Below are 15417 nucleotides of genomic sequence, written 5' to 3' on the forward strand. Positions count from 1 at the left end.
GCTCTGTGTAAGTATACCATCATATAACTGTGGGTCTGTGGGGCTTCAAAACTGCTAAAGGCCGTTTAATGGCCTTACCAGAGCAATATGGGAGCCGTTAAATTGCCCCAGCTGTCCTCGAAAAGCTGTCACTCTCCTCCTCACCTGCGGAGGGCGCTCCTCCGAGACAGGCTTGGACGATTTTATGCAGTTTCGTGTGCAACAAAGTAAAGCCGAGCAGCTAGCGAGAAGGGAGTACGGACCCTTCTGAGATTGTTTATTTTTGCACCGCTTTGAAACTGTTTTTCCTCACGTATTTCTAAGGTTTTTGTGATATATTGTACGTTTTACACAAACGGAAACTAAAGCAATTCAGTCCTGGGGTGGTGTTTGGACGCTTTGTGGAACAGCAAGGTGTTTTTGTAATAGAGAGTCAGGCGTAACGTTAGCAAGCTGCCGTGAAGAAAAAAGAAAGGGGGAAAAAAAGGCAGAACCGGGCACTAAGGAACGGGTCGGTCAGCCAGAGAGAGCCGGGTGGACCACGGCAAAGCCGCAGCCGCCAGCGCCACGGGGAGTCGGGGCCCGAGAGGGAGCCTGCCAGGCCCTTGGCTTGATGCAACCAGTCTGCCTTGCCTTAGCCGCAGTCCGAGATGGGGGAGACCAAAATTATCTACCACCTCGACGACCAGGAGACACCATATCTGGTGAAACTGTCGGTGCCGGCGGACAAAGTCACGCTGGCAGACTTCAAAAATGTCCTCAAGAAACCAAATTACAAATTCTTCTTCAAATCTATGGACGATGACTTCGGGTAACTGTTAAAAGGTTCATTGTGTTTAACGTGGAATCGGCATGGACTGCTTAACCTCAGTCCATTCAGATTAACTGTAACATATTTGTTACCTCGTGGAGCTGGCTTGTCATCACTTCTAAGGTTACCTGTCTTTCAGTCATCAGCTAGCCGTTTGCTTTGCCGTTCCTTTGTTAGCTGCTAGCGTCCAGGTCGCATCGTTAGCAGGTCTGTTCAGCGTCCCGACCCCGTTTGTTTACATTGCTCGTGCTTAGCTTATGCTGTACTGTCTTACCAAGTTTGGTCATTTCCAGTTTCACGAACACTAAGAGAACGCCTTTAATCGCATTTAAACTTATTGAAGACTAAATGAAACAAGGAGCAATTCATACTGTTACTAACTAGTTACTGACGTTACAGCTGTCAGTTGCTGCCTAATGTATGAAACGCTTATGCTAGCAGGCTAATGAATGGATCTAACCGGACACTTGGTGAGTGAGTGAGACCAGAAGGCCCCTGCTGTTGTTGTCTATTAGCCTAAGGAATGCAAAGTTGGACACAGGAATGCCCTGTTCATCACTCTGGCAGCTTTATGAGCGTGTCCCTTTGTGTTAAAACATGGCCAGAAAAGTAGACGTTTTATGGTCCTCCACACTTTACCTTCTTCAGAGTTAAATAAAAGGGAGAAATGTACTTTTTTGTTTTGTTTTTTTTAAAACTCGAGCCAGGTTGCCAAAGTTTTTCTGGCTAAACTCAAACAAGGGTGGGGCAACAACCTAGATAGGAAGGACGAGTTTTGAAAGGATCCGCAGCTGTTTGTGTTGTTTCAAGAGTGGAGGTGCATGCACTAAATTAACTGTTGAAGCCTTAAAGTCTAGACTGGTGGTGTTTTAGGAACTTGTTAGACTGGTTTGGAGCCTGTGATCTTTACCAGGAAAGCCTCACTGACCATCAGTGTTCTCCCTGTCAAAGACCCGGCTAATCTTGACATCTCCAATACTCTGAGGCGCTTGTTAGATACATGCCTTATTTGTCCTCTTCATTGTGTAACAAGGTGTTGTTAAGATCTGCCTGCCATCTGATCCTTGCAAGCAGGACTGAATGAATGGGAGGGTTTGCATGAAATTCACATGGTTACATTTACACATGCCTTTTGTTAATGTATTTGCACCAGTCTGTAACGCATTAAGGCTTACTTCTATATATGAAATGGACAAGTGAGCCATCTTTTGACTAGTTTTCTGTGCGTGTGCCAGTAGTCTCAAACATTTGGTTATATTGAACATTGTCATTGATTCTTAATGTGTACAACTGTCCCCAGTTGTCAGTGTCTGTCCTGCTTGGTGGAATATATTGTCCAGCTCCACTTCCTCTAAATGCACCCTCATGTTTTATTGCCCAGGGAGTGCTTTTGTGTTGGTAATGTTTGACTGAAACAAAGCCTTGTTCTCTTTACAGGGTGGTAAAGGAAGAAATATCTGATGACAATGCTAAGCTGCCCTGCTTCAATGGACGTGTGGTGTCATGGGTAGGTCCAAAATACACGCTGCAATAACATTTATTTATTTATTTTTTGCTGTTTGCTTGTGTGCGATAACTTGTGTGGTTAAGTGGCATACATGAATGTGTAACAATGATTCCCATCTGTTGGGCACTTACCCCAGTCATACTCAAGCGTAGGGGGAGGCACTGCACATCTGTGTGATAATATCATCATCACATAACGATCCTCAGAGCAGTATACATACACTGCTTTTCCTAAACCTTGTCTTTTTCACTGTAAAATATAATTTTTTTTTTAAGCACACAGGTTAATTGGCACATGTAGCACATACATGTACTTATATGCAGTTTCTTATTTAAAGCCTCTAAGCAATAATACTCCTGTCTCCACAACACTCGAGACATCTGGCGCTCGTGCACGGCCTCCCTTCCTCTCTTCTCGACATTGAAATTGGATTAAGAGCAAGTGAAATCACAGGATAGCCGGAAAATACTCCATAACAAAGGGCCTCACTGCAGGTCATCTAACAAGAAGATTGAATCTCACAGGGAGGAGAGAATAAAGCAGAGAGAAAGACTGCTCTGTGTCGTGATGTGAAAGGCTAAAGCACTCGCTTAATTTCTACAGTGTGGTTTTAATTATTCGAGCATCATCAACATGGCGTTATTGCTCCATTCTGGAGCGTATATTCCAGCGTGCTCGTCCTAATGCGTCTCTTTGTTGTGGTCGTTTTCATTAGACTGCGCGGAGGTTTAGTTTAATGTGTTTAAAAGCCAGTTCTCCTTTGTGTGCGTTTGCTCCAAAGTGTTTGTTATCTCTTGAGGGTTGTTGCAATGTTCCACATACAGTCAAATGTTATTTTTGTTAGAGTATGTCCATTTGTTTGTCTCCGCTGTTCGTCTGTTGTTTCAGTGAGCTGATTGATTATTCTCTGGGGTCCAGAGGCCTGGCTGGCTGCACATCATTTCATCACAACAAGCCAGCACCCTGTATCTCCTGTTCTGTAGCTCCCTTTAGTGCACACCAAAGTAGACTCTTGTGATTGTGATTAAGAGCAGAAGACTAATTTTAGCTATCTTGCCACATAGTAATATAGCTGAATTATTATGACAGTACAGGTGATTTGATTTGATATACTGATGCCCTGTTTCAGCACAACATATTTATCTTTCCAACATCTTCACACTCACTTTGTTGCTGTAATTTAGTTTAGATGTCACAGCTTGATTTCTAATAAACATGCACTGAACGAAAGAGATTTCTCAAGTGCATAATGGCTGTGCATACAATGAAATTGAACCTGATTTTTAAAAAAATATATTTTTTTTACATTGGATCCTTAAGATTGAGGTCAGCAGCTGCTGAATCTGAACTTTTTCAGCACCACAGGTTGCTGTTGATGGCTACAGTTTCACACTGGTCTCATGTCATCGTTGAAACTTGTTTTTGCATGCAAATACATGCTTCATTTCTGATATGGATGACTTCCAAGATTCCACAAAAACCACAGCAGGATTTAAGTTATATTGTTTTGTTGTCTCAAGCTAACAAACACTAGCATGTGGTAAAAGTGGAAATAAATGCATACCGGTAATTTAATTTCTGAGAAAACATTAGTTCTGGTCTGTTGGAGACCATTTTTCCCCCTACAATTTGGTAACTTAGGCAACACTGTCAGGTACACAAACCACAAGTCTTGGCTTGGGCTCTTTCTTTTTCAACTTGCTGAATTCACAGCTGCTTTTGTAGAGCTTTGCTCTCTCAGTAGGAAACTAGTAGGAGGCAGATTAAGTCTGAATTTTAGCAAGAGACTGTAGTCCCTTTCTGCAGGAGATTTTGAAATGTTTGTGTCATACTTTTAGGAAGTTAGAGTAAAACATGACACACCGTGTATAGCCTTTGAATGTGGATGTGAATGAAGGTCTGCTGCTCACTCATTCTGTGTCTTTCTGTAAATTCTTCTCTCTGAGAGATACTCATCCCCCTGAACGACCCGACTCTTTGTCTGTTGACAGTTGGTCTCTGGAGACGGCGCGCACACGGACGCAGGCTCGGTGGCGGATAGTTTAGAGCCGACACCACCTCTGGAGAGGACCGGGGGCATTGGAGACTCGAGACCCCCTTCCTACCAGTCAGTGAACTCAAACGAGACTTTGTGGACTTTGATACTTTATATTTTGTTTTTCTGTGAATGAGAATGAAATATATTGTGCTTAGTGTGTGTCTGTGTGTTTTTTGAGTGTCTTGAATGAGTTCTTCTGTGTTGCCAAATAGGGCTGCCACGATTAGTCGACTAGTCACGATTACGTCGACTTTCAAAATCGTCGACGACTGATTTAATAGTCGACACGTCGTTTGAAGCTTTGTAGGATCACAAAAGACGCAGGAATAAGTAGTAGGATTTAAGAGTGTAATAACGGACTGAAACAGAAGATGGCAGCACTGCATATACAAGGATGCCAGCTGCCGTTAAACCCCGAAGAAGAAGAAGCGGTGTCCCAGAATTCATAGCGCGGCACAACTCAGTTTTCAACAATGGCGGCAACTAGTTAGTTTAATATTACTCTTATTATTCTTTCTGGGTCACAAAATAAACGTTTAACATATTTTCAGGCGAGAATGTAGCTGTGTAAACCTCAAATATCTGCTCAGTTTATCAAGACACCACATATTTTCAAAAGCGCTCCAATGTTTTCGGAGACGTCTGTTACCCACTAGCTCGATAGCTAGTCGGGGGCAAGGCTCACTAGAGCCATGAAAGTAATCGGTGACTAGTCGACTATCAAAATAATGTTTGTGGCAGCCCTATTGCCAAATAAGAACAGTAACAGGAAAGGGCAAATTAAATCAAAAAAGTGATATCTTGTGACTGCCCTGGAGGAAAGAAAATCTAGCTTAATTCTTGCAGGCATTTATCCGTAGGCTATTATGATCATGCTTAAGCCCCTGGTTCAGGGCCGGCCCGTGGCATAGGCCGTATAGGCAAATGCTAAGGGCGCCGTCCATCAGGGGGCGCCACGCCAGTGCCACAAATGTTGAAGAAAAAAAAAGAAAAAAAAAGTTGGTACTATTATTTCTAAATACAAAAAATAATCCCACGTTAATTAAAATGCAAAGTAAAGCTTATTTAATAGAAATATTATTTGTTACAACATTACACTACACTGCTGATGTAAGGGGGCTAAAAGCTTGCCTAGGGCGCCAGATTGGTTAGGGCCATTTCTGCCCTGGTTACTAGTTGTTGTTTTTTTGTTTTGTTTTTTTATATAAATATTTCTATCTAAAGAAATATGCTATGTCTGCAAGTAAAGTGTTAAAAAAAGAGACTCTTTTTTTATCACCACACTGAAAATCCATCAACACAACATCTGCAATTCTTTCCAAATATTCAGGTACAGATCGCTTTCTTAACCACAGTGAACCAGAGTAGCCAGCAATTTGATTCTTATAAAGCTCTTTTAAAATAAACATTAGTTTTAGTGGCTGCTGAATAAGCTCAAATGCCCTGATCATGATGTTTTGTAACTCTGTCTCTCTTTAACACTCGCTCTCTTGTCTGAAGTGGGAAAGCAGCAAGTGGTCGGGACAGCCTGGACAATGACACAGAGACCGGCTCCATGGTGTCTCAGAGGAGAGAGAGGGAGAGGCCGCGACGGAAACACACTAATGACCATGGTCAGAAAGAAACTTGCTGCTTATTCTTGTTTTTCATTGCACGTATCAGTGTTGTTTCCATGTATTTCACAACTTATGAATAACAGTTATCTTGTTGGTAAAAAGTAAGTGTAGCGTGATTGACTTTAGACATGCAGTATCCTTTGATTGTTTTATTTTTCTAGCTTAAGTTTTTAATTTAAAAACCTGCTGCAGGTGGGAGGCAGAACGGGTACTCATCGCGGGGTATGGGACGCGGAGGCCCCGAGTACGACAGCTGCTCGTCCTTCATGAGCAGCGAGCTGGAGTCCACTTCCTGCTTTGATTCAGATGATGACGATGCAACCAGCAGGTCAGATGTGTTATATAGCTGTTGAGCTGGTTTGTTGCAAAAAGAAGAAATGCATTTGGCTTCAGGAATGCATGTGGAGTTATAGTTGATGGTTTATGGCAAAGATTAGTACTGTCTAATTGTGTGCTGGTTTTTGTGGTAACCTCAGGGTTCTGCTCCAGCGGTAATCCTTGCAGCCCACTGCAGAGACTCTGCTGGTCTCAGTCTTTAGGCATCTGACGGGATGTTTTTCCCGTTTAATCAGCTTCAAAAGAGCTGGATTAAAAACCTCTTACGTATTTGGGGGGGATTCTGACGCAGAAAGAAATCAGTTTTTTTTGTTTTGTTTTTTGTTGATTATGTTGTAACCTTCAAATGTAGTTCGATGCTGTCTTATAGTTAAAGCTCATTCTGACTTGTAGAACTGTTTTCCTTCTGGCTTTCAAATGGCTTCCCTTTAAACAATGTCTTTTTATTAAGCGTTTTTCCTTTATGCATATAAAAAAGGTTCTGAGAATAGAAGGATTACGGATGATTTGTTCATTTGGGGCAATTAGCCCATACACTTAAGGTAAAAAAAAAAAAAAGGTAAAATAAAGAACTTTTTTTTTTGTCCCCCAGATAACATAGTCCCTGCAAAATAATCCCATTAATTCCCACCCAGGTCACTGCCCTAGACCTGTTCACCTGACATGAGGGAGTTGCACACAGACAAAAGTAAATGCACCTGAAAGATTCTTATAGATTTTGAAATGCATCAAGGAAAGAACTGCACATGCTTTGAAATTATCTAGTAGAGTTTTGGAGTGTGTTATTTTTTTCCAGTTTTAGACATGAGGTCATATAACCACTGTTTGTTAGTGGGGGGTGCAGCGTCCCCGCCACCTCAGTAGAATTGCCCTCCTGGCCAACAGGGAACAGAATGATAGCGCCTGTGTTTTAGAGGCCGGTAGAGGCATCTCATTCCCACTGATGCCAAACAAAGCAAGAAGGGGGTCAGGCACCAGCGTCACACTGAGAATCCTGGACAGGGTATGGAAAACCTCTGTCCAGAAGTGGACAAGATTGGGACAAGACCAGTACTGATGGATCAATGAGGCTTCAGCAGTTTTGCAAATGCCTTTCTTTTAAGTAGGTAGTAGTATGGTTAGCGTTTGATTACTAAATTTATATGGTAAAATTAAACAGCAGTGGGTTATTTATTCTTACTGTAGACTGGAGTATTTGAGCCCTGGTAACAAACTTGAAATGGTCACGATGAAGCTATCTGTTTATTCATGTTCATAGAAACAAATTTCTATGAGGCAGCATGACTGTAAGTAATGTATTTCAATTGGAAGTATTCTTTGTGTCTGAAGCACATACACTTGTTGGCCACTTTGTTAGGTATACCTTGCTACTACCCATTTGGACTCTTGCTTACCTTTAGAACTACCTTTATTTTTTGTGGCACAGCACAGTGCTGGAAACATTCCTCAGCAATAGTGGCTCATGTTGCATCACACAGATGCTGCAGATTTGTCGACTGCGCATGATATGATATGAATCTTCCATTCCACCGCATCCCAAAGGGGCTCTGTTGGATTGAGATTTGGTGACTGTTGAGATCATTTAAGTACATTGAACCCATGACCATGTTCAAGAAACCAATTTGAGATGATTTAAGGTTTGTGGCATGGGCACACTTTCCTGTTGGAAATGGGTACACTGTGGTCATAAACGGATGGACATCAGAGCCTCAATTGTTGCAGCAATATTATAACTAAATATTGGTACACTGGTGAAGATTAGTATGTAGAAAATTTGAGATATTTGCTTATAATGGGGAAGTTTATATCCAGAAACTTCAAAGATTAGATCGTGGCTACTTTCAAAGACTCCTATGAGACAATTTGATCTGCATCTGTTATTTAGTTATTATTTATTTAATTTTAAGTCGTGTTTTTTTTTTTTTTTTTTTTTTTTCCCCCCTCCTCTTCAGGTTTAGTAGCTCCACTGAGCAGAGCTCTTCTCGTCTAATGAGACGACATCGACGCCGGCGAAGGAAACCCAAGGCTTCCAATATGGACAGGGTGAGAACACTCTTAGTTGTAAAGGACAATAACTCAACCAAAGTTACCTAAAATTATCTTTCATGTTATAAGTCATGATTCTGCTCTTAATGTATTTTTTTTGCATTCCTCATAATTCTTGTCCTTATTTCATTCTTCAGTCTTCGTCATTCAGCAGCATCACAGACTCCACCATGTCGCTGAACATCATCACTGTGACTCTCAACATGGGTAGGTGATTTGCACACACACAGGAGTTAGATGTTTGTTCAGCGAGCATATGAAGTTGATAATACTTCATTTCTTTGAATATACTCTGTTCCTCCCCACCTCACAGAAAAGTATAACTTCTTGGGCATCAGTATTGTGGGTCAGAGTAATGAGAGAGGTGATGGAGGAATCTACATCGGCTCCATCATGAAGGGAGGAGCTGTGGCTGCAGATGGACGCATAGAGCCCGGGGATATGCTGCTGCAGGTGTGTGTTTGTGTCTTAAGTAGGAGACTGATGCACACAAAATGAAAACAGTTTACAGTTGAATACCTGGAATTTAGACACATAGTGTGAGTGGATGTACATGTTGTAACTGAGACCAGCACTTTTACTGAAATGAATGATGTCAAGGGTTTCTGTTCTTGTGCATGTGTCACAGATGCAGTTGGCTGTAATGTCATCGCTTTTTTTTACTCTTCGTATACACATTTTCGTTTAATCCAATCTTATCGTACTGTAAAATATACTTCCCAGGAAAATTGCTTATTTGGGACCCCATATTGATGTCTTTCTGCAGTAGAACTGGAATCGCTGTGGGGCTGTGAAATTTTCATATTTCTGTTTATAGGAAAAAATGTAGTTCTGGGGCTACTTCTTAATGCCATATTGCTTTATCTCTCTTTATATATCTTTCAAGCACACTGAAGAATTCCTTCCTGTCCACTGTATCCTCTTTTGTGATCCAATCCACCTGCATTTCCTCTCTTACGTCCACGACAGCTCTGTCTTCAGCATCCTGCTCTAAATATACCCACTACCTCACTTCACATGTCCAAACCAGCTCAGTCTCTTTGCCTTTGAACTATCTGAGCGCTTCCTTTAAAGTATTAGTTCCACATTAGTTCTAACTTGGCATCTCATTGGGATATTTTTCTGTTTTTATTGATCTAGGTGAACGATATAAACTTTGAGAACATGAGCAATGATGATGCTGTTCGAGTACTAAGAGACATAGTGCACAAGCCGGGGTAAGCGAATACAAAAGCAGCATCTATAACACAGGAGTGCAAAAAGACCAATAATTAACTGTCTATGTGTCTTTTTTACCAGCCCCATTACTCTGACAGTTGCAAAGTGCTGGGACCCAAACCCTCGGAGCTGCTTTGCTCTGCCCAGGAGTGAGTGGTTCCTCTGCAATAACTATACGCAGTGACACATTTTTTATTTTTTACTTGAAAGATTTTGTAATAACCTCATTAATTTCAGCTGCTTTCCCTCTCTTTAACAGGTGAGCCAATCCGGCCTATCGACCCCGCTGCATGGGTGTCTCACACGGCAGCCATGACTGGGGTGTACCCTCCATATGGCATGAGCCCTTCCATGAGCACAGTCACCTCCACCAGCTCCTCAATCAGCAGCTCGATCCCTGAGACTGAACGTGAGTCACATCACCCCCCGAAGCTGCCCGTTGGAGCTTGTCATCAGTGCACTTTTATCCAAAGCAACTTTCATCCTCATCCCACATGGTCTCCACATTTAAACTGTACCACCTTTTGAGTTTTTAATGTACCTCTTTTTACTCTTTTGTTCCTCTTTTTTTTAGTTTTCTCCTTTGTTTCCTGGTACCTCTTTATAGCCTACTTGTTAAAAATAAATACATTTGAGCATTTGAGGAAGAAAATAACTCCAGGTTTGTCATACCGCTTGGAACATTCAGCTCTCCCTCCTTGTGACCACCAAACCTCTGTTAGTAAGTCTCCGTGTTAAGTGCGGCCCTTCCCTCTCACTACATTCCTGTGACTATTATCTGTTCCAGCTTTTGCTGTGTTCAGCCTCAGCTACCATCTGCTCGTGTCCAAATAGAGCCATAACTCACAACTTTCGTGTCTCCTTTAATCTTTGGAAGTTTTGCGATGCCTTTTCTTTTGGGAGAAAAATTTCCTTTTCTCTTGAAACATTGTTTAACTTGCCTTTTACCTATTAGTTACATGTCTATAATTCACTTAATAGAAAATATGAATGCCCTTTATCTTATTACATATCCACAATGTATTGTGAAGGGATTTTTTTTTTTTTTTTTATTAAAGAAGAAATGAAAAGTCTATTGAAATGGAGGCAGATGAGAAGGGACACTGTGACGCTTAGTCATGATAGCTGGTCTGAGAATGGACTGAAACTCAGTGAGATTATATGTAAGATACATTAGTGTTCTAGGGAGGACATGTAATTCACTGTGGTCTGGCTCATCTGGGGGATTTATCAAATCCAAGTCAGTTGCAGTCCACTTCAAACAAAGATCCAGTCAAATCCAGTCTTGATTCACGATTAGAACAGAACGGGGTCAAATAACAGCCGAGACCACAGGAAACCAAATATTTTTGAGGCAAATTCCAAAACAGGCCAACATTTTTTTTTTCTTTAACCCCAGAAAACAGCACTCAATAGTTCTTTAATTTTAAATGTTTTGGAAACAAAACACAATGTGGCTCAACAGTTTTATACTTGATGGAGCCGAACCTCCTTAAACCAAAATGTTTCAATTTCTGATTTAAAAGATTTAACACCACCCACATGTTAACTTGCTCATGTCATCTTTCCTAGGATTCGATGACTTCCACCTCTCGATTCACAGTGACATGGCAACGGTTGCTAAGGCCATGGCCTGCCCAGAGTCAGGTCTGGAGGTGCGAGACAGGATGTGGCTCAAGATAACCATCGCTAATGCCTTTATTGGTACGTCTGTCAAAGCGAGCTTGACTGGGCTTTTTAAAAATTACGCACACATACACAGATCTTCTCAGCTTTTAGATTGAGTGTTTCACTGATGCCAAAGCAATACCTAAATACTGCTTCGATTAATTCAGTTGTTTTTTACTTTTTTTTTTTTTTACATTTTGGAAAAAAAAAAGTTTAAATTCCAACAACTGAGAAACATTCAGCATGAGATCGAATTGCCTTTATTATACCAAGGTGTGTTACCAGGTTACCAGAGCTCAACAAAAATCAATGTTAAATTGAAGTATAGATAAATTAACCACCATCAGATTTATGTAAAGTTGTCAAAAAAGTTTTAAATATGATCAGTGAAGCTGTAGCCTCACGATTTGATTTCTAAAACATGTGCTTCAGGTTCTGATGTGGTGGACTGGCTCTTCCATCATGTGGAAGGATTCACAGATCGCCGTGAAGCTCGTAAATATGCCAGCAATTTGCTGAAGGCTGGGTACATCCGACACACAGTCAATAAGATCACCTTCTCTGAACAGTGCTACTATGTCTTTGGAGACCTCTGTGGCAGTAAGTGGACTTTGAGCTCACTGATCTGCTTAGAGCGTGAGCAGTAACAGCAAGTTTCGCCAAAGTTTAAGTGGGATGCGACTTGAAAATCTAACGGAGTTGTCTTCTCTTTCCCTCAGACATGACCCACTTGTCTCTGCATGATCATGATGGATCCAGCGGTGGTGCCTCAGATCAGGACACCCTCCCCCCTCTGCCCCATCCTGGGTCAGCCCCTTGGCCCATGGCCCTGCCCTACCAGTTCCCTATTCCACACCCTTACGATCTGCCGCAGCCCTTCCATGGTGGACCAGGAGCTGGTAGCGCAGGGAGCCAGCACAGTGGTTAGTGCAGTTTAATTAAGTCCTCAACAGATAAATTTCAAGCACTTCATATAAAATTACAATGTTAATTTTGCAGTTTCTCCTCAAAGAAAAATCAAGATTCATGTCAGTAGCACACGGTTTCCCTAAAACCTTTAACAACTATGCTTCTACAAAGATGCAGAGCTCACAAGAAGGTAACCAGCCATTGCTGCTGAGGTTCATTAGGGCTTGCTATAGCTGCTTTTTTGTGAAAGAGTTCACTGAAAGACTTTATAAGCCTGTAGACAGATTCTGTGTGAAAGGGATATATTAAGTGATATTACAACATCTCTGCAGTGTTTTACATTTAGTTTACGCTGTTGAGCAGTATGAGGTGTGGAGTTTTACCTCCACACTTTGAATTCACTTATAGGAACAGTGTATGTTTTAATAAGCTGACTTCAAAAACTTGAAGGACACAGCCTAGCTCTGTGAGTAGTGAAAAATGACTCTTTCCATCACCCCCAAAGTCTTCAGATGTTGGGGTTTCTGTGTTTAATGTGTGTGGAACTAGAAAAGCAGACATTGTGGTTTAAGGTGCAGTTTCCTTACACACTGGAGATATTTACTAACCAACAACAGCTGGGCCCACTGAGACAACATCTTAGATGCTCTGTACTCATTTAACTTAAATGCACGGGTGAGTAGTGCACAAACTAGCAGGATGCAGAATGTAAAAGACAAAGTGTTGGGGTTTGGGTTTGCTTTAATATTTCTGGTGGAGAAGAGATTTTTTTCCCCCCATTCTTCCAGTGTTTGTGCTAAGACAGGGTAACATCCTATACCTCTCTCTCGCGCTCTTTAGTAGACACAAAATTAAGCTGACATGAATACTTTCCTATGTTTTTGGATTTGATGACATGCATTGGACCAAAGCATCCTCCACATCAAGTTTCTTTTTAATCAGATGAGCTGTTTTGGTTTAAATTAATCACTCTCAGGAACTTGCCCTAAAATTAAGCAGTCTGAGTGGGATAATAAAATAAAGACCTGTGACTGCCTTCAGGAATAGCTAAACTGTTTGGCCTGAATGCTCCTAGACTATGTCAGCATTAGTCATGCAGCTCTCCCAAGAGTCTCCTGCAAACTGGGTCAGCGCTGCCTTCGTGATGTCATTGGCACCCAATTAGAAAAAGATGTGATTTTTATTTTTTTTAAACATACATCTCACTTGCATAATAATTTTGCTCTTTTTTTCTGTTCACAGGGAGCAGCGGTTCTAACTGTAGCAAGAATGAGGGCCGAAAATCCGGTGGCAGTGGCAGCGAATCAGACATCAGGAGCCACCGGGCACCAAGTGAGCGCTCAGTGGCTCCCCCTAGTGAACGAAGCGTCCGCAGCTCTGTGAGCCACCGCAGTGCCAACTCCCACTCTATAGCCTATGGGCCTGGTCTTGTGTACGGCCCCCCTGGCCTGCCCCCTCAGCCACCACATCTTTCTACAGCTGCACCTGGTGCCCCACCAGGCAGAGAGCTTGCCTCGGTGCCCCCTGAGCTCACTGCGTCACGGCAGTCTCTGCGAATGGCGGTGGGCAACGCCGGAGAATTCTTTGTTGATGTGATGTGACACTGGTTATAGAGACCTAAAGGCAGAAATGGAAACCACCCTGTTGTGTATGCTGAGAGAAAATGCTCCTCCTCTCTTGTACTTTTTCTTAGTAGTTGTAGTGGTCATACTTTCTTCAGTGAAGAAACACCCCCCCCCCCCTGCTCCAGATGGAACCAAAGCGCCTTTCTCAGTTTCCGCTCCATGGTGGGGAAGAGTTTTAGCAAGGACAAAGAGCAGAAGAAGGGAGGGAGGCAGTGGAAATGGTCAGCTGGGGAAGATGACTCAGTGCTTTTCCACATGGATGTTTTTCATTTGTTCTTCTTTTCACTCTTCCCTCCCTCCTCTGGGTTCCTTATCTAATGTTCTCTGTCCTCCCCCACCCCTGTCCACGTCAAAACTGAGAGAGACTGAAGCCTCTTCCCTCTTCCTGTTTTTTTTTTTTTTTTTCCCCCCACTTGCTGACCTCTAACAAGAAAAAAAGAATGACTGAAAGAAGCTGAAATGAACACTAACTGTTAACCTTATTCAGACTTTTAAAGTATTTGCTTGACTTAAGAGAGAAAGAAAGAAAGAAATGTATGTAGTGCAAGAGAATTACAGTCCATACTTTGAGAATGCATTTGTTTTATTATATTTGTAGCTGGTCACAACTAGTTTCTTTTTAATGCTTAATATGAGCATCCAGTTTCCAGAGTCGTTTTTATACGGCACAACTACATTTTCATCTGCTAACCAGCGAATCTTCAGACTGTCTTGTGATAATGTATCCGGTTGTTCAGTGATGACGCGACGGATCCTACTTCCGGGTCTAAAGTAGTCTGCGTTTAATATGGCTTTTGTGTTGTTAACATGTTTAATGTTATGTATTTTCTTCTATTTGATCTCAAAAAGCTCCTAAAACAGTCAGTGATCACTGTTGACCTCCCTCGGCTTTTATTACCGCTAATCATTTATTTAAGCTCAGTTTTTAAAACCTTAGGATGTAACTACAGCCCAGCCCATGCAGCAGTATATGAATGACTAACCTCGTATTGTGGATGGATTATCTCAGTTGTTCTCCTGGCTGAAGTTTGGTCCTTTTACAGCATCCTGCCATGCGATTACATTTGTTCCTGACCACCGAGAACACTCACGGTAACTTTTATCGAGTGGAAAAAAAGTTAGCTTGTTTATATTATGCTAACGTAGCTGTGTCGCTAGCGGTCACGTAGCACATCATTATATACCAGCTAGCCCAACTTCAGTAACCCTACAAACGTCACTGCTGTTTAGTTTTCTGTCTTCATTTATGCTGGAAGTGATAACAGAGCTGTACGTTTTAATTTGTTTCCAAAACCCCGCAGTCAGGACATGCTATATTGTATTTAGATAGAAGCTAGCGAGCTAACTCCCTGCTAACTTCTAACTCCTTTAAATGTCATAAATTCCGTTTTCATGGATGCCTGGATGTTAAACTCAATTGTTACACCTGAGCAGAACGCTGATCATTTTATTAAAGATGAAAGACTTTAGACAGTTTTTCAACTCTCAGTAATGCCATATGATCGTTTGATATATGGACCTGCAGCGAGTTTAGACCCAGACACGGCTAGTGACGTCAGACTGAACAACCGGATAGTGGGAAAAAAAAATTCTTACCATGACTTTCACACTACTCTTTTATCAAGGAAAATGTCTTTTTATTTATAAATATAGTTTTATGACTT

The 15417-nt window shown here is 41.7% G+C and overlaps 1 protein-coding gene across 1 annotated transcript; it reads left to right on the forward strand.

Annotated features, from left to right (window-relative positions):
- Window positions 1–184: 184 nt before the first annotated feature.
- On the forward strand, window positions 185–14424 carry LOC308412446 (segment polarity protein dishevelled homolog DVL-3-like). The gene is made up of 15 exons (XM_080906816.1): window positions 185–790; window positions 2228–2297; window positions 4289–4404; window positions 5836–5948; window positions 6144–6279; window positions 8240–8330; window positions 8471–8540; window positions 8647–8786; window positions 9474–9550; window positions 9633–9700; window positions 9811–9960; window positions 11124–11255; window positions 11652–11819; window positions 11939–12142; window positions 13371–14424. Exons 1-15 carry the CDS (start codon window positions 630–632, stop codon window positions 13727–13729), a joined length of 2055 nt encoding a protein of 684 aa, XP_080762942.1. The 5' UTR covers window positions 185–629; the 3' UTR covers window positions 13730–14424.
- Window positions 14425–15417: the final 993 nt, after the last annotated feature.

This window comes from Rhamphochromis sp. 'chilingali', assembly GCF_963969265.1.
Source record: "Rhamphochromis sp. 'chilingali' genome assembly, chromosome: 16".
NCBI lineage: Eukaryota > Metazoa > Chordata > Actinopteri > Cichliformes > Cichlidae > Rhamphochromis > Rhamphochromis sp. 'chilingali'.